The sequence below is a fragment of the Simochromis diagramma genome, unplaced genomic scaffold (genome assembly GCF_900408965.1).
Source record: "Simochromis diagramma unplaced genomic scaffold, fSimDia1.1 OVJJ01000507.1, whole genome shotgun sequence".
NCBI classification, from domain to species: Eukaryota; Metazoa; Chordata; class Actinopteri; order Cichliformes; family Cichlidae; genus Simochromis; species Simochromis diagramma.
This window is the reverse complement of record NW_024387321.1, coordinates 417,051-436,223: the sequence shown is the minus strand read 5'-3', so window position 1 is coordinate 436,223 and position 19,173 is coordinate 417,051. Positions and strand designations below refer to the sequence as shown.

Sequence of the window (19,173 nt, the reverse complement as noted above, 5' to 3'; positions counted from 1 at the left end):
GGTACACTTCAACTGTGAGAGACAGAATGTGAAAAAAAAAATCCATGAATCCACATGGTAGGATTTGTAAAGAATTTATTCGTAAATTAGGGTGGAAAATAAGTATTTGGTCACCTCAAACAAGGAAAATCTCTGGCTCTCACAGACCTGTAACGTCTTCTGTAAGAAGCTTTTCTGTCCCCCACTCGTTACCTGTATGAATGGCACCTGTTTGAACTCATCATCTGTATAAAAGACACCTGTCCACAGCCTCAAACAGTCAGACTCCAAACTCCGCCATGGCCAAGACCAAAGAGCTTTCGAAGGACACCAGGAAAAGTATTGTAGACCTGCACCAGACTGGGAAGAGTGAATCTACAATAGGCAAGCAGCTTGGTGTGAAAAAATCAACTGTGGGAGCAATCATCAGAAAATGGAAGACATACAAGACCACTGATAATCTCCTTCGATCTGGGGCTCCACGCAAGATCTCATCCCGTGGGGTCAAAATGATCATGAGAATGGTGAGCAAAGATCCCAGAACCACACGGGGGGACCTGGTGAATGACCTGCAGAGAGCTGGGACCAAAGTAACAAAGGTCGCCATCAGTAACACACTACAACGGCAGGGAATCAAATCCCGCAGTGCCAGACGTGTTCCGCTGCTGAAGCCAGTGCATGTCCAGGCCCGTCTGAAGTTTGCCAGAGAGCACATGGATGATACAGCAGAGGATTGGGAGAATGTCATGTGGTCAGATGAAACCAAAGTAGAACTTTTTGGTATAAACTCAGCTCGTCGTGTTTGGAGGAAGAGGAATACTGAGTTGCATCCCAAGAACACCATACCTACTGTGAAGCATGGGGGTGGAAACATCATGCTATGGGGCTGTTTTTCTGCCAAGGGGACAGGATGACTGATCCGTGTTAAGGACAGAATGAATGGGGCCATGTATCGTGAGATTTTGAGCCAAAACCTCCTTCCATCAGTGAGAACTTTGAAGATGAAACGAGGCTGGGTCTTCCAACATGACAATGATCCAAAACACACCGCCTGGGCAACAAAGGAGTGGCTCCGTAAGAAGCATTTGAAAGTCCTGGAGTGGCCTAGCCAGTCTCCAGACCTCAACCCCATAGAAAATCTGTGGCGGGAGTTGGAAGTCCGTGTTGCTCGGCGACAGCCCCAAAACATCACTGCTCTCGAGAAGATCTGCATGGAGGAATGGGCCAAAATACCAGCTACTGTGTGTGCAAACCTGGTAAAGACCTATAGTAAACGTTTGACCTCTGTTATTGCCAACAAAGGTTATGTTACAAAGTATTGAGTTGTATTTTTGTTATTGACCAAATACTTATTTTCCACCCTGATTTACGAATAAATTCTTTACAAATCCTACCATGTGGATTCATGGATTTTTTTTTTTTCACATTCTGTCTCTCACAGTTGAAGTGTACCTCTGGTGCAAATTACTGACCTCTGTCATCATTTTAGGTGGGGGAACTTGCACAATCGGTGGCTGACTAAATACTTTTTTGCCCCACTGTACAACTGAGTAAAAAATACAACGATGACAGAAAGGATTATTGCACTTAGTATTATTGCATATGTATGGATGTGTGTGCTTGATCAGTTAAAGTCTTTATTATGGAGTCTGACAGCAGTGGGGAGGAAAGACCTGCGAAATCTCTCCGTCCCACACCGTGGGTGCCGCAGTCTCCCACTGAAGGAGCTGCTCAGTGCTGTCACAGTCTGCTGCATGGGGTGTTCCACAAAGCCCAAGAAAAAAAAAAGAAAACAATACAGAACCCTAAGATATTAACTTGATGAGTTGATTAATCGTTGCTGTCCTACATTAATCACTGCATTTAATAGCAGAGTTGTCAAATTTACATCAAGAGACTGCATCTCATGTAGAGACAGAACAGATATGGACATACCATGTATTCTTTTATCAAGTCCTCAACACATCAGCAAGGTGAATGAGAGGATAATGAGGGAGAGTCTAGATTATTATGAAATGTTTAAAAAGGATGTGCAGTGTAAATGCAAAATGATACCTGTTCAGATTAAATGAAAACGTATGCTTCAGCCATGGAATGGATGGAGCGATCTGTGGTTCTGAAAGCATACAGAAAAAAAAAGAATAATGTTACTTCTCTATAAAGCACATTACATAGAAAAACCAAGAAATACGTAACATGACATACCAAACAGTCTACAGACCAGCCATTAGCGACTAAGTTTGGCATAGGGTCAATTTTTTGCTGTTAAAATTACAATTTCTTCAGAAAATGCACATTTTTCCGAGCCGCGCCTGAAAGTCAATTGAAGGAATTAGTCTTATGTCATTGATCTTATATGCTGGCGTGTTATTTCTGTCTCTAAATCATGCACATTAATAATTATCTTTTGCGCTCGGTGTACACACACATAACACACAGATATTTATATGAAGAGAGACAAACGTGCGCGCACAAACACAAGCTTGTGTCTAGAAACCGCGAGCTCACCAGAAACATTCAAACGAAGCGGAGCACGGAGTTATACTATGAATGTTATGAACTATGAACTTATGCTAGCTAGCTGTATCCACCACCGATGCATCGTGGTAACTCTAGCTAGTTAGTATACTGGTAAAAAACGGCTTTTTGCCTAACTTGCATTCCCGACTGTGATGGTCGGTTTCTGGTAACCAGTTCTAACGTTGCACAGGATAGCTAGCTAGCTTATAGCTAGCAGCTACAATCATGCAAAAATTAGGGGTGGCTGTCGACCCAGCTTAAATGGGGTTATTTTCTGCAATTTTGGCAATACAAATTATAAAAGCTTTTGTAACACACTTGGCTTTACTTACGTTTATTTTCAGATGAAATTAATCAAAGATGTGACACGATGTTTCCAGCAGCCATGCAGAATAAAAATGGGTCCCGGTCTATTTCTGGTGGGCGTGTTCAAGTGCAAATCACTTTGACTCAAATTAAAGATATTATCTGTTCAACATGAAAAGAAATATATGTTTTGAGAGAAATCAAAAACTTTGCGTTGTGTCCTTTGTACAGATATTTAGTTTCATCCAAATCAAAAGTGGTATTTTAAAATGCAAAAAGAAAGGGTTTCACAATCAAATCAATGATTTTATTCTGTTTTGAATGGCACTTATTAGATTGAATGAATGACTGCATGTTAGACTTTTTTCAGTGTGGTGGGTAGCAGACGTCTCCGAAAACGTCGAAGCACTTTGGCAAATATGCGATATCTTGATAAACCGAGCAGATATTTGATGTTTACACAGCTACATTCTTGCCTGAAAATATGTTAAAAGTTTATTTTGTGACCCAGAAAGATTAGTATGAGTAATTTTAAAACTTAGTAGCGGCCGCCATTGCTGGAAACTGGAGTTTGGCTGGGCCGCGCTATGAATTCTGGGATATGGTGGGCCACGAAGGACACACCCGACCCATCCTTCAAATTCGGGGAAAAGGAGGACGCATTTGTCGGCTGCATTCGGAGCAGTCTACGAATTTGAATAGCCTTCGGCACGTCGCTGTGATGTAATCGGTCTACAAATGCGGCCTCAGGAGGATGCAGCCCATGAATTTGGACACGACCTATGACGGCAGCTAGTATTAGCAAAAGTGCTCCGACGTTTTTGGAGACGACTGTTACGCACCAGCTCGATCACTAGCCGGCTCACTAGAGCTGGTGAAAACAGCGAACTACCGCCGGGACATCGTTTCCAAACCCCCCGCGTTCTATCGCTACTCAGGTTAAACATGATATATAAGTCACTTAAATAACTTGAAAATGTTACTCTTTGGCTTTTTTCAGTGTTTTATTTGTTCCTGAATAAATCGGTTTGGCTGAGATTAAAGTTATAGTTTTCACACAGCTGAATAAACGTCAAACAGAAAACTGATTAAACAGAAGTGTGAGATGATTGAGAATCTACTCCGGTGTCCTGTTATATTTTAGATAGCAAGGAGCAGATGGCTGAGTTTATTAAACTCCACCAAGACAATCTGCAAATTTCATTAAAAGTTTAATAAACTGTCATCTTGTCTTTATTTTAGTTATCACAGACCTTAAACACTATAAGCTGTGAGCTAATGATAGTTATATAAGTGTTATGTTTCACGTCTAATCGAAAAAATAATCAGTGACTAGTCGACTATCAAAATAATCGTTTGTGGCAGCCCTATTGGTGGCACACCTGTGGATGGAAAACAGAGCCTGTTTCTTTTACATGGGAAAATCAAGAGATGTCAACCAAAACACCATGAAAAGAACTGTGGAGCTCCATAAGTGTGGCTCAATTTTGAATACAATTTGGTGCCATTTGCAATTAAGAAATACAGATAGTTTCTCACTTTACTCTTAAATTGAACAAATATGATTTTTATATTTATCAATCAAAAAAAATAAACATTTAGTCTGATTTGATGATTCACGATTAAAAAAGTGTTTTTATCTGAAGAGTTTGTAAATATCTGGTTTCAACTGTATATTTGATGATGTTGGTGTTTGGCTTGATTGTCAGCACAAAGAGGGAGAGAGAGGAGCAGAGAGGGAGAGAGAGGAGCAGAGAGGGAGAGAGAGGAGAACGAGGACAGAACAGAGATGGAACAAGAGCAGGTGAGACACATATGTTAGTCAAATGGTCGTTTACCAAAAGTATCACCATATCATAGGTACTCATGTATCTAGTACCTAGTGTAACTTTTTAGGTTTGTTATTTTTCAAATTCTATATTTATTAAGTTATGTAGGCTTGTTTGCACAACAAGGCTAAATAATTATATAAACTTTTCTCAATCTAAATAGTGGACTTTGGTAGAATTAAAAAAATAAGTGTAGTGCAGGTCTATGATGATTTTCAGTGTCTTGGTTAAGTCCTAAAGTAGGCCTGTTTTAATTCCCGATCAGTTCTGGGTCTGGTTGAATTGGAGTGTAGTCACCGTGTCTTGATACCGTGTCTACCCTTTAGGGCTAAGCCCCGGGTGTATAAAATGTCTGGCTCCACCCCTGCTTTGAGACACACTTATTTCACACAGATATAGTCCAACACTGTTGCTTAGTAAAGTTTGCTAGCTTGTTTCCATTTTTATGATTAATAATGACAGTAAAAAAGCAAATCACAGACAAAAAGGACCCAGTGAAAGAAGAATAAATCATCATCAACTTTCTCACATCTGCGTTGAAATTTGATTTAAAAGAATGGTGGTTGGCTTACATTGTTATATGCATAGATTTATCCAGAAGTCCCAAATACTACACCTCGTTATTATTATTATTTTTTTAAATTACAAGACAATAAAAATACTTTCACATTAACGAAAATGTTTTTAAATTAGTAGCTGTGAACATGCAGGACTTCCATCCACCTCCAGGGACTGCTAAAGGAGCTTTAACACCCCTGCTTTCCTTGACCTTTCAGTGTTTCAGTGTGAAGATGGCTGAAACAAGCACAAAGCGGCGTGCAGGTGAGAGAGATCTGCTGGTAGGCGATTAACTTGTTCCATTTTGTTTTACAGCACAGTGTTCAGTTCACTTTGTTTCAAGTGTTTATCCATCCAAGCACGGTAATTCTTTTAAAGGAGAAATAAAAACATTATTCTTTTCTTTTTATGCATGGTTTTGGAGTAATGGTTATTAGTAATTGGAACAATAGTTTATTTTTAGTTTTTTTTACTTTTTTTTTTGCTATTTGTGCATGAATTAGGTAACATTATAATAAAACACAGACTAAGTTTTCTTGGCTATGCAGAGATACAGTAATTGTATATTTATGTATGAAGAAAGGTCTATTTTATTGCAAGCGTGCCTTAAACCTATAAATGCCTGAATGTGCTTAATTTTTTTAAATTTCCAAATTCAGACAATTGAGGTTGCAGTATTTGTCCCTAAAAATTCCAGAAATATGGTGTCCAACCAGATATTTACAGAACTGAATGGGGTATACCATCCATCTTTTTCTCCCAGCAGTTTCTGATTCTGGTTTTGTCTTGGTTAAGTCCTCAGTAGTCCTTATTGTGAACTGTTGTAGTCCTGTTTTAATTCCGGATCAGTTCTGGGTCTGGTTGAATTGGGGTGTAGTCACCGTGTCTTGATACAGCCCCGACTTTGTTCTGCCTTGCTGCTTAATTAAAAAACTAGTTTAAGGTTTTCCTGCACATGTGATATATATTTTTCCCTATATGAAGTCATTCTTTTTTGAACAAAACTCAAAACAGAGCCAATTAATCTTTCAGTCATTTTTAACAACCCCCCCCCCCCAAAAAAAAACAACTCCCACATGCATACTACCCTTTAGGGCTAAGCCCCGGGTGTTTCAAATGTCTGGCTCCGCCTCTGGTCCAGATGGGGAGAATGAACCTTTTGGAACTGCATAATAAGGTTACCAAAATGTCAAAGTTCTTTGTGTATGGTTATTTAGTACATTTATGAGAAAACAACTGATTCAAAATTTTCAAATTTTTATTTTAACAAACACCTAGTTGATTTTCACAGAAGTGTTTAATGGAATAAATAAATGCAAATGAACTGCTTTTTGGTGCAGGACATACACGCTTCAGCAGTGGATGATCTCCATTTTGTCCGAGGTAAGATTATCTTAATTTGTACGAATATACGACACGTTTTAAACAATAACGTATAACAGTTTTGAGTAAAAGTTCTAAACAGTATACATCAAAATTAGATTAATAATGACCACTGTAATGACAGTATTGTATTTTTACGCAAATGGCACGAAGTGGACTGCTAGCATAAGGTCACTTGCCTTTTGTTGCTCTGTGGGGGGACACTCCCACTAGGTTTAAATCTGGGACTCGCCAACTTTTGACCTTAGAACTGAAGAAGCTTCTCGGATGAGAGGTGAAACGTCTTCAAGCAACTTAAAGAAGTCAAGACGCTTTTCTTTGCAAGCTCCTTTGACTATGATTTGGTAGAAAAACTATGATTAATCAGAAATAATATATTTGGTAGAAATACTATATTTAGCACAAATCTTATAAAATAGCAGAAATAGTATGATTTAGCACAATTGTAATAACTTAAATAGAAAAATTGGAAAAGCAAAATGGACAGCTGAAAAAATGCTAAACATGCTATGTGTCCCTCAAATATACAGGGAGTGCAGAATTATTAGGCAAGTTGTATTTTTGAGGAATAATTTTATTATTGAACAACAACCATGTTCTCAATGAACCCAAAAAACTCATTAATATCAAAGCTGAATGTTTGTGGAAGTAGTTTTCAGTTTCAGCTATTTTAGGGGGATATCTGTGTGTGCAGGTGACTATTACTGTGCATAATTATTAGGCAACTTAACAAAAAACAAATATATACCCATTTCAATTATTTATTTTTACCAGTGACACCAATATAACATCTCCACATTCACAAATATACATTTCTGACATTCAAAAACAAAACAAAAACAAATCAGCGACCAATATAGCCACCTTTCTTTGCAAGGACACTCAAAAGCCTGCCATCCATGGATTCTGTCAGTGTTTTGATCTGTTCACCATCAACATTGCGTGCAGCAGCAACCACAGCCTCCCAGACACTGTTCAGAGAGGTGTATTGTTTTCCCTCCTTGTAAATCTCACATTTGATGATGGACCACAGGTTCTCAATGGGGTTCAGATCAGGTGAACAAGGTGGCCATGTCATTAGTTTCTCTTCTTTTATACCCTTTCTTGCCAGCCACGCTGTGGAGTACTTGGACGCGTGTGATGGAGCATTGTCCTGCATGAAAATCATGTTTTTCTTGAAGGATGCAGACTTCTTCCTGTACCACTGCTTGAAGAAGGTGTCTTCCAGAAACTGGCAGTAGGACTGGGAGTTGAGCTTGACTCCATCCTCAACCCGAAAAGGCCCCACAAGCTCATCTTTGATGATACCAGCCCAAACCAGTACTCCACCTCCACCTTGCTGGCGTCTGAGTCGGACTGGAGCTCTCTGCCCTTTACCAATCCAGCCACGGGCCCATCCATCTGGCCCATCAAGACTCACTCTCATTTCATCAGTCCATAAAACCTTAGAAAAATCAGTCTTGAGATATTTCTTGGCCCAGTCTTGACGTTTCAGCTTGTGTGTCTTGTTCAGTGGTGGTCGTCTTTCAGCCTTTCTTACCTTGGCCATGTCTCTGAGTATTGCACACCTTGTGCTTTTGGGCACTCCAGTGATGCTGCAGCTCTGAAATATGGCCAAACTGGTGGCAAGTGGCATCTTGGCAGCTGCACGCTTGACTTTTCTCAGTTCATGGGCAGTTATTTTGCACCTTGGTTTTTCCACACGCTTCTTGCGACCCTGTTGACTATTTTGAATGAAACGCTTGATTGTTCGATGATCACGCTTCAGAAGCTTTGCAATTTTGAGACTGCTGCATCCCTCTGCAAAATATCTCACTATTTTTGACTTTTCTGAGCCTGTCAAGTCCTTCTTTTGACCCATTTTGCCAAAGGAAAGGACATTGCCTAATAATTATGCACACCTGATATAGGGTGTTGATGTCATTAGACCACACCCCTTCTCATTACAGAGATGCACATCACCTAATATGCTTAATTGGTAGTAGGCTTTCGAGCCTAGACAGCTTGGAGTAAGACAACATGCATGAAGAGGATGATGTGGACAAAATACTCATTTGCCTAATAATTCTGCACTCCCTGTAGATATATTACAATATATATTAGCAATAATATAGACCACACTGTATCCCAGTCTATATTAACCTGCAATTCTCCCAGTTCCCTAAACCAAATAGATTCAATGGGCAGGGGCTTTACACCATGTTCACCTAATTTGTTGTAGATTATGGAACCAGAAGGTCTGCCAGAGTTAGGCAAGATCCATTCGAGCATGTTATGAGAAGAGATAGGAGAGTCCTAGGGGACACTATATGCTTTTAAATCTGATCTGAGCAGATACACAAAGTAAGAACATGCAAGAAGGGAAAAACGTGTCCTTAAGTTCTGAAATAAATGAAGGCCTTGGGCATCGAATAGATCATCAAACAGGTTTATCCCGAGTGGAAACCAAGACGATTGAACAACTGGTTGGCTACCACACAGTAACGTCAAATTATGCCAAAGTGATGAACTTCTACAAAATTTCACTGGACCACCTAACCATGGTTCTATTTTCCTCCATACCTATATAGAGTTGGCAATAACAGGTCTAAATTTATTGTTAAATGAAAAAAATCTGCAAAAAAATATAACAGCCACACAATTACCCGTAGAGAGGGTGAAAAAACAACTCTATTGAGGCTGTTTCCAAAGAGTAATATGGGACCTCTTAATAGGATAAAGTTAATCATATATGATTGGATTTTATAGTGAGCATTGAGGGGAGTCAGAAGTGGGGTCAAAAGGGGATGGTCGGAACAGAAGGAACGATAGCTCACAGCCCAGCGTAAACGCGAGTTGCTGTATTAGGGCTTGATTTATTTGTTGTGGATACAAGTAATTATGCTATAGTAATAAGGGAACATTGAAAATGTACAACTCGTTGAGGGGATGGAGGACCTAAAGGGTTGGGCAATTGAAAGGAATATGCTAGAATATAACATTTTCTTTTGTTATATTCTAGCTATTATTCTCACATGAAAGTAGACTTAATGGGATAGATTAGGAATTATGTCGTGTTTCTTGGGAAACACGAAAAGGGGAAGAACTGTCATGAAATAAATATATTGTTAGTCCTTATTTAGTGTTTATTGTTACTTGCTTTTAATATAGTTTAAAAGGGCCGTCTCTTAGTACAGTCTGTTCCAAAAGTACTGACAGGATATTACATGCATACCTTTGCAGGCAGAAAGTGAAACTAAGCAGAGTGTTTGATTGAAACTTAAAGTGTGGTGTGACGTCTAGAGGGAGTATATAAATATAACTAGGCTTCCTGTTTGTGCTTCAGACTTTGGCTGACGCGTCTGTGTGTCTGCTGGGTCTCCATATTCTGGAATATGTAAAATTAAAGATCATTTTTCGAGTTTGACCACTTTGAGCACTTTTGTCTTTTTGGTCGTAAAGAATATAAAAGAACCGGATTTAATACCGGGCAGATAACCGTATCAACATATGAGGTAAAAGTACATAAAAAAAGCTGAATTAAAACTAAGTGTTAAGAAAGGTGAAGCACTAGAGCGACATGAGGAAAAAGCTCTCGAATATGATCAATCTTCTCTCTTTGGGGAGTCTGCTGACCATTCTTATCTGGTACAAGTTCGAGGACAGGTGAGTGAGTAATTACCTTTGTATTTTACAGATAAAAGCCAGAGGTCATGAAACAAAGTATTCTGATCAAAAGTAGCTTATGGCACTGTGATAAACGCTTCCCAACAGTTGGGAAGCTGTGTAAAATGCTAATATAAGCCTGAGGTTGCAGAAATACAAACATGCTTAATTTAAGTAGAAATACACATTTCATATTTGTTAAAAAATACTCTGGTAAAAGCTGAAGTACATGTCTTCATGTCTTTGTCATTCATTCTTTCACACGTAACCACAAACCTCAGCTCTCACTCTGTATTTCCTTCTAAGGAAATAACATAGTATTTGGTATGTTTGTTTTGTTTGCATTGTTCTTTTGATACGAGTTTTGTTTTGCAGTGAAAATAAAGTTAGAGTCACATGACCGGTTTACTCTGACTACACAACATTATTGGTACTGATTTGTAAATAACTGGACATGAATAACTTGTATATTACGTAGTATTACACAAAAGTATATTTCTAATTAACTTGGCTGCACTTAATTTCTTTTGACAATACTTTTTTTTTTTAGTTAGGATTCATTTTGAAAGAAAGGCAGATGTGAAGTGTAAAAGTGAAATACACACTCATATATAGTATGGTGTTGTAAAGAGCTGAGAAACCACAAAGTGGGGAATCTACAAAGAGGTACTGAACCTTCAGATGTTGCTGTAGCCAAAGCGAGACATAGAGGACCTTCTTTCATTCAGCACATAAAAAAAAAATAAAAAAACAACCAACACTGTGCTTCCAATGGGGTCAGTAACCCTGCACATGCCTTCACTTATTGTGTAACAAATCTTTTTTACCAACAACTGTAAATCAAATCAACACTGCACTATTGGTAGAAAAGACCTATAACAGCTATCTGGTAGTTCCTGTATTCCTGTATTTATGTGTCCTTACAGGCACAATCGCACACGTTTACACACAAATGTTACCAGAAACATATTCCGATTACTATATGCAGATATACTATACGTGTTTCTTACTGTCACTGTTGATATTGAGTATATATAGCCATATAGGAATGCTAAATGGGGATTCTAAATATCAACTTACTCTGGACCGCTTCTTCAAGTTCAAATAAGCTTAATTCTTTTATCATTAAAACTATACTTAAAACTTCAATTCCTTTTGTTTGCAGTGACAGCATTTAGGGAATTCTATTGGTATCTAGCGATGGTTAATATCACACTCTAGCTTGTAACCAAATATCATGTCACATTTGAGCTCTGATTTTTACACTGACTCACTGATTTTTAAACACCCTCATCATCTTAAATTGAAACTGATCTCTGGCACCACTGATGTGACTGAACTATGACTGTAAACACGAAAGCTGTTCTGCAACTGTTCAACAACAACAGCAATGCTGTAAACTTCAATACAACACTGCAGACTAACCAAATTTCCCCTTGTGGGGACAATTAAAGGATTATTCTATTCTATTCTGTTTAGCCTGCACCAAACTGTCTGTGCTTTATAGCACAGCAGCTGCCAATAACACAGTTGGTATATTCGAGTTGACATTTAAGACTATTAAAAAACAAAACAAAACAAACAAACAAAAACCTCATTGTGTATAGATACAATATCTGATACAAACATCTCTCAAGTGAATTAAGGCATTACTTTGTAATCTTTAAATTTCCAACAACTCATATACCCCTCTAATAATATCTTAAATATTTAACATACATAAGAACATAATTTTATCTCTTATTTGTTTCTCACAGTTTTGTCGAGCTTCACCGACCAAATCCTCAAAGAAGGGCCCCAAAGCCCTCTGAACTTTGTAAAGGCTGCAAGTAAGAGCAAACATTGCCATGACTTGTTCATTAAGAAGTTACAATTTTTATGTCAAGATTAAGTCATGTAAGCCCCCTGCAGGAAGGAGTAGGTCTAAGGAGCTTGGAAAGAAAAGTGTCAGAACTTCTTTATTTTTCTTGAAGACGTCAACATGGTCAACATGGTCAACATGGTCAACATGACCCCCTTGGGGGACACTGCCACCACATCCACCATTTGCTCTTTGAACTGAAGAAGCTTCTCGGGTGAGAGGTGAAACGTCTTAAAGAAAATTTTTAAAAAGTCCAGACACTTTTCTTTTCAAGCTCCTTAGACTATGATGACCTGGATGACTGAGAACCTTCACAGACACCCAGTGCAGGAAGGTTACTAAATGTACTGGAATGCTTGTGCATTACAGGGAAGTCATTGATGAAGTGAAAAAGCTCTACAATCAAACGTGGGAAAAGCATGAGGAGAATTACCAAAGATTCAAGTAAGACCTAACATCCTGATATTATTGATTGATCGTTGAGTTTTATTTTTATGTGAATTTCTGGTTAATAATAACTAAATAAATAAAAATTGTCTGAAGCTAGTATGTGAGTACGAGCATGGAAGACGGCAGACTACAGGAAACAGCTGCTATTTATCCTCGAATGCAGATGAGGCAGGATTACTCCTAAAGGTCTTTAAACAAGCTCTTCAGTCAAGGCTAAGAGCCATTTGCTAAACGAAACGGCTAAACAAATTTTCCCGTCAATACTAGTTTTAGTTAAGAAGACACGTGAAAAGGGGACCTTTGACCAGCCCACAATTAAAAGTCTAAGACCAGCCAGAAAGAAATAAAGGTTTGGTTTACTTGTTTAGCAGACTCACACTCAGGATGTGTACAAGTGGGTGAAAAAATTGTCTGAGAGGCAACTAAATCAAGTAGAGAAAATTCTCTTGCAAAAATGTTGAACTTTGCTGTGATGTAGAGACAAATTCCACTAGTGGAGCTGATCGCAGCCACAGATTCAGAAATCTGAACCAACACTGCGGATGTGGACGCAGAGCAACTGCGAATGATGGTTTTGGCCTCCTCGGCAATGCAAATGTTCCAGCATCCATGGAGGAGAGGAAGGCGGTCGTGTCACTTAGTGAGGACAACATAATCGTCATCTGACAGACAAGAGCGGGCCCAAGGTTTTACAAAATTGTTGGGTTTCTGAGAAAGAAGACAAATAAGTACATTTTATTACATTTATTAAGCAATTCAAGGTTCAAGGTTAAAACGGCTACCTTGTCTGTGCTCACTCAGGAGACCCAAATGAACAAAGAGCACCACACCCAGGCAGTGTACACCTTTAAACAGAATCTTAACATGCTTGGTTGAAACAATTGAGGGTGGCCTTAGGTCTGATATCTGCTCAGGTTTCTTGTACCTCTCTGGACGTCTTCTTATATAGACATGAGCCTTTTTCAGGAAAAAAAAAAATCCCATTACCACAGCAACCACCTCTTGCACTCTGCTCAGGCCTGCATACAGAGATAGGGAGGGGGGGAAGGAAAAGGAAAGTGTACCTTCTGGTACCATCAGCAGTCCAGGCAAACCATCCCCCTCAAATTCCTCAGAGAAGGGGCTTCTGTCCAATCACTTTACGGCTCTCCAGATAAATGGTGTGGTCTGTAGTGTAAGTCACAGGGATGGGCACATATGGTACTTTTCTGTCTGGGATTTTCACCATTACATCATTGAATATTACGCCCTCTGGTGGTGGGTCAGCCCCATCAGGTAGAAAGAGCATGTCTTGGCCCCGGGCATGTGAACTAATGTGTGCCCGCACATAAACTGTGGTGACTTGGTTAGCTGACAAAGGAACTCTTCTTATGCCAATCCTTACCTTACCACACCTGTCTCTGGGCATTCACTTCTGTTCTGCACAAGCTTGTCAACATTATGTGCAGTGCGTACAGTTATTTCAAATGCTTTACTCACATAGTGTGCTAGCTGTTTTCTTCCTCCTTTGGTTTTTACTTCTTGCTGGTTCACGATAGCTTCAATGACATTGTAGCCGATGATGGGATCACTGGCCACAGCCGGGTCACTGGATACCAATATTGGAACTTGCAGCTCACTGCTTGGAGACAAATCCCTGCCTAATCTGAAGATGGCTTGTATCCAGCCAATGCAGGGAATGGGTGTGTCATTTGCAGCAAACACTGTGAGCGTCTCATTGTCTAACAGCTCTGAAACGGGTCTGACGACTGTGTGAGGGAGGTGGTTTTGCTGCCAGTTTTCATTTACTATGCTGGACTGTGCCCCTGAATCCCATAACACCTTGGCTGGGTGATTGTCCATAAAACAGTTCACAGTACATCAATTTCCCACCAGGCTAACTAACCGTGACTTTCGTTGAGGGGGTAGATAGTGAACCTCAGTTACAGCTGATGGGACACCAGCTGCAGTTTCTTTGGAGGATGTTGGTGAGCTTGGCTGTTCGTAATGGGACCGTGGGCTTTGGACTACTGTTGTCCCTCCCCGTTTCCCGATGACAGTCTCGGTGCTCGGCATCCACGGGAGTAGTGGCCCTCTCGCCCACATTTGAAACAGTGCATGCAGTTCTCCCCTTTCCCCTCTTCTTTGTACTTTTTACAGCCCTTTTTTCGTTGTATTGGTGCCATGGTGTGGGGACTGGTTTCCATAGCAGCCATAAACATTTGTTTCATCTCTTTATGTAGTTCTTCTATAATCTGCTGCGTGTCTGACTTAGTCTCTTTATTTTTCACTGTTGTCATGGCCACTGTAGCGGGGGATTCTCTGGGTTTGGAGGGGCTCTGAGCAGATGTCAGGGCTGTTTGGCATTCTGTTTGGAGCTCTTGGACCTTGGGAATCTTGGCTGCAGCGGACGTTTTCCGTTTCTCAAATCTTTCATTTTCTAGCTTTGAAGCTTCATTGACTTTCTCAATCAGTTCTTCATCTTTTATGGTTATGTCGTTTAGGAGGGACAGTAGCTGATACTTGATAAGAGTCACTGAGTAGCCCAGTTTCAATGAAGTCAGTTCTTTCGGCGCGCAGGCCGTACCCTGCCTCTCCACCGCTGACACTACTTCTTCTAGTGTAGAGTCAACTACCGATGCGTATAGGACCGAGCGCCCGCTGCTGGAGGAACTTATATAACAGTAAAACTGACATTGCAGTGGCCTTACTAAAAGAAAGTGTCTTTGAGTATAAAATAAAATGGCGGGGGGGGGTGTACTATTTTCACGTCTCTGTCTTTAGCATAGTGCCACAGTAGGCTTGTTTTACAAGCTAGTGTCCTGTATGGCAGTTTGTGCCAGAGAAACCACTTCTCCACTTCTGCATCAATTTTTCATTTAATAACTTTTAAGTGGGCTGAGATCAATTTCTTTGCCTTGAGAAACTCTTGGATCACTTTTGCAGTGTGCTTTCGGTCATCATCCTTTCATACTTTGAAACTTCTGTCGTGGAAGTTTTAAAGAAACTGCAAACACCTGGTGAGTGTCGTTTTGAAGTGGGTTTAATTACATGTTGTGCCAAGATAAGGACAAGGAGTCCCACCATCTGTTTAATGTCTCACATTATAGTGTTTTAAATAAAATAAAAGCCTTTTATATAGAATTAGCAGAAATGACAATGACAAAACAGATACATTGTATTTTACTCTAAAGATTGCAAATCTTTCCACTTAATACTAAAGCTAACTTTATTTATTTATTTTTTGTCGGGTCCTATTTGTTTGTTTGTTTTTTCAAGATTACAGGTGAGAATTAATTGCGATGGATCCAACAATGCCATTGTCACTCAGGAAAACACTCCAGTGGGATCTAAGATTGTTTGTGACAGGGACAGAACTGTCATCCCTGTGACTCCAGAGCTTTTCAAGATCTTAATAAAAGTATGTTTTTCCTAAATTCTTAATTTTTTCTTCTTAATTTCAGGTCTTCGTTATTCATCAAATGTTCCAACATGATATCCCCATGTGTTGAAATCACATGTTTAGTCACATGTTAAATCTTTGATAAACAGGGACCCTTTACCCTTAATGGATTAAATCAAATATAATTCTTCAGTGTCTTCTGAAATTAGCTGCCTAGAGTACTTTTGCAGCAATTCATCTGTATTAATAACTTTGTGGATGTTCCTTGTTTCATCCTGAGTTCTGCCTCTTACACTCACTAGCTAATTTATAGAGCAGGCAACAGCTTAATTTTGAAATTTAGTTATCAGGCTGTGCGAAATGTAACACTGCTATAACTTTATAGCATATTTAATTGTAATACATTTTAATATTTGAGAGATTCTTATATAGCGCTTTTCTACTCTCCCAGAGTACTCAAAGCACTGTATACAACATACCTCATTCACACCCACTCATGCAAGCACTTCTAAACGCAAGTGCACACAGCACACAGTACATTCACACACAGTCACACTCCGATGAACGCATCGGAGGGCAATTTGGGGTTATTATCTTGCCCAAGGACACTTGACATTCAGACTGGGGAAGCTTAGGATCGAACCACCAAACTTCCGATCAGTAGCTGACCTGCTCTACCACCTGAGCCACAGCCACCTACAAATTTGTCAGTATATTAAAAAAATCCACCAAGGTCTCCAAGTCTAAGTTAATGATTTATTGGTTGAAAACTGACAACCCCCCCCCCCAAAAAAACAAAAAACAAAAACAAAAAAAACAACAAAAAACAAAAACAGGCACCCTCTGACCACCACCAGTAGGCAACAAGTGAAGTGTCTTGCCCAAGGACACAACGACCGACACTGTCTGAGCCGGGGCTCGAACCGGCAACCTTCCGATTACAAGACGAACTGCCAACTCTTGAGCCTTGATCGCCCCATGTAAGGAATTATATGGGGGTTTCACTAAGTTTCACATTCGTTTGGACCTTTGACTCCTTCTTCAAGCTCAAATAAGGTCAAACTTGTATAAAGTGGATTTTTTTCTTGAAAACTAACTGCTTGTGTTTGCACTTGCAACATTTAGGAAGTGACATTGGTATATGGGGATTATAGTTTCCAAATATCATTTGACCTAACCTTTACATTTCACATCTGCTTCTCTTTCAAATTGACCTAAAATCTTTAACAGAACGAATGTAAAGAATTAGCTGACGTATTTAGAAATTTACTGTGGCACAATAATATTTAACAAGCTCAATTTATTATACAGATATTTACATTACCAGTTTATTATCGATTTACCAACTCTTAAATAATGTTTGTGTAAAAATAAAATCCACATAAACATCTGTCATGTAATCCTAATCTAAGTTTTACTGCAGTACAAAACAAACAAAAACAAAACTAATATATACAATATCCAGTACTATTCTGTTGAAAGTAAACACTGCCCAGAAGGTAGGTTGCCTTGGTTTGTGGTGTCAGAGTGCTTCTTGTTTTATCTATCATTTTAAACTTCAACTTTCAAGTATGCCCTACACTTATTGTCTCCTTCTATTCTAGGAGAGATTCACAAATACTGGGCCAAAGATTCATTTGGACTATAAAAGAGACTGATTTTCAAAACAGATTTTGATAACAGGGACCTCATGAATTCATTGTTTTCAATAACAAAAGGGTTTGCACAGTAACTAGAACTAACCACCGTATATGTAATATCACATATATAATGATATCATGAAAGATTTCAATTCCAAGTAACTGATAATCCAGTTCTAATGTTTTAAAGGCAATCGGATTAAACAGGTCTATACATTTCCCTAAAAGTTTTAACGTGATAACCTTATCACTGACCTCTTCCTACATGTTTGCCATCTTCCATTAAATTCAGTGAGCACTTGTCTTTCACACAAAGTACATTTCAAACTGTTTAAATTTTGCTCTTTTTGTAATTTATAATCTGTTGGTGTCAATTCCAGGAGAATCCTTTCTCAAAAAAGAGATGGGACACTTGTTCAGTTGTTGGGAGCAGTGGGATTCTGACAAACAGCGGCTGTGGAAAAACGATTGATTCAACTGATTTTGTCATTAGGTGAGAAAGATGTTTAGAACAAAAATCATGATGAGGACTCTTCTTTCTGTAAGTAATATTTTGTTGTTTTTTTCAGGTGCAACCTTCCTCCTCTGGAAAATGAATTTAAGAGTGATGTTGGCATGAAGACTAACCTTGTGACAGCAAACCCAAGCATCTTAACAAAGAAGTGAGCCAAGAGTGACTCTAACATTGAACTGACCTGTTAGTTTTGTCTTGTTTCTTTAACTAATATATTATTTTGCAGGTATGGGTCACTGATGGCACGTCGACGGGCGTTTGTAGACAGTCTCCACCAGTATGGCAACTCCCTGCTCCTCTTCCCTTGCTTCTCTTCTAGTGGTAGTCGTGCAGTGTGTCAGCGGGCTGTGTATGCCATTGAAGACATGGAAATTCCTATCCAACCAATCTTCACAAACCCTCAGTACTTACAAAGTATGGACAAATTCTGGAAATCTCAGGGGGTAAAGGGACTTCGGGCTAGCACTGGAGCTTATATGATTAGTCTGGCTTTGGAATTATGTGAAACAGTTCATCTTTATGGATTCTGGCCATTTAGTAATCATCCATATAAGCTCTTTCCCCTGACTAACCACTACTATGATAATGTACCCTATAATAGTAGAATCCATGCAATGTCAGATGAGTTTTACTACTGGGTGCAACTGCACAATAAGGGCATTCTCAAGCTTCATCTTGGAGACTGTAAATCAGATCAGGCCTAGTTTATATGATGGAATAAAATAAAAAAGAGGTACTCTTCCTTTGAAAGAGCCAAGAGCCTTCCTTTCCACTTCCTCCATGTAAAGGTTGGCTGCAATAGGTGACACGGGGGAATTTGAAGTATGTTGTGGTAAGGCAGAGGTCTAACAGTGTGCAGATCTGATTGGGTGTGAAGTTGGTCCTGTCCTCCAAGGAGCTGTCTTCTTGTAGTCGTTTTCTGACAGTCTCCACAGCCTCCGTGGTGGATATGCAAGTGAAGAGAGAGACTACATCAAAGGACACCATGGTTTCATCTGGATCCAGGGTAAGTTTCTGGACCTTGTCGGTGAAGTCGGTGGAGTTCTTGATGTGGTGTGGGGTGTTCCCCACGAGAGGTGCAAGGATGGTAGCAAGGTGTTTTGCAA

General features: G+C 39.5%; 1 protein-coding gene across 1 annotated transcript; it reads left to right on the top strand.

The window, feature by feature from the left end:
- Nucleotides 1-9,896: 9,896 nt before the first annotated feature.
- On the top strand, nt 9,897-18,803 carry LOC120717690 (alpha-2,8-sialyltransferase 8E-like). Its single transcript, XM_040005891.1, has 7 exons — nt 9,897-10,220; nt 11,978-12,049; nt 12,451-12,525; nt 15,790-15,931; nt 17,934-18,046; nt 18,123-18,215; nt 18,294-18,803. Exons 1-7 carry the CDS (start codon nt 10,135-10,137, stop codon nt 18,769-18,771), a joined length of 1,059 nt encoding a protein of 352 aa, XP_039861825.1. The 5' UTR covers nt 9,897-10,134; the 3' UTR covers nt 18,772-18,803.
- The last annotated feature ends 370 nt before the right edge of the window (nt 18,804-19,173 follow it).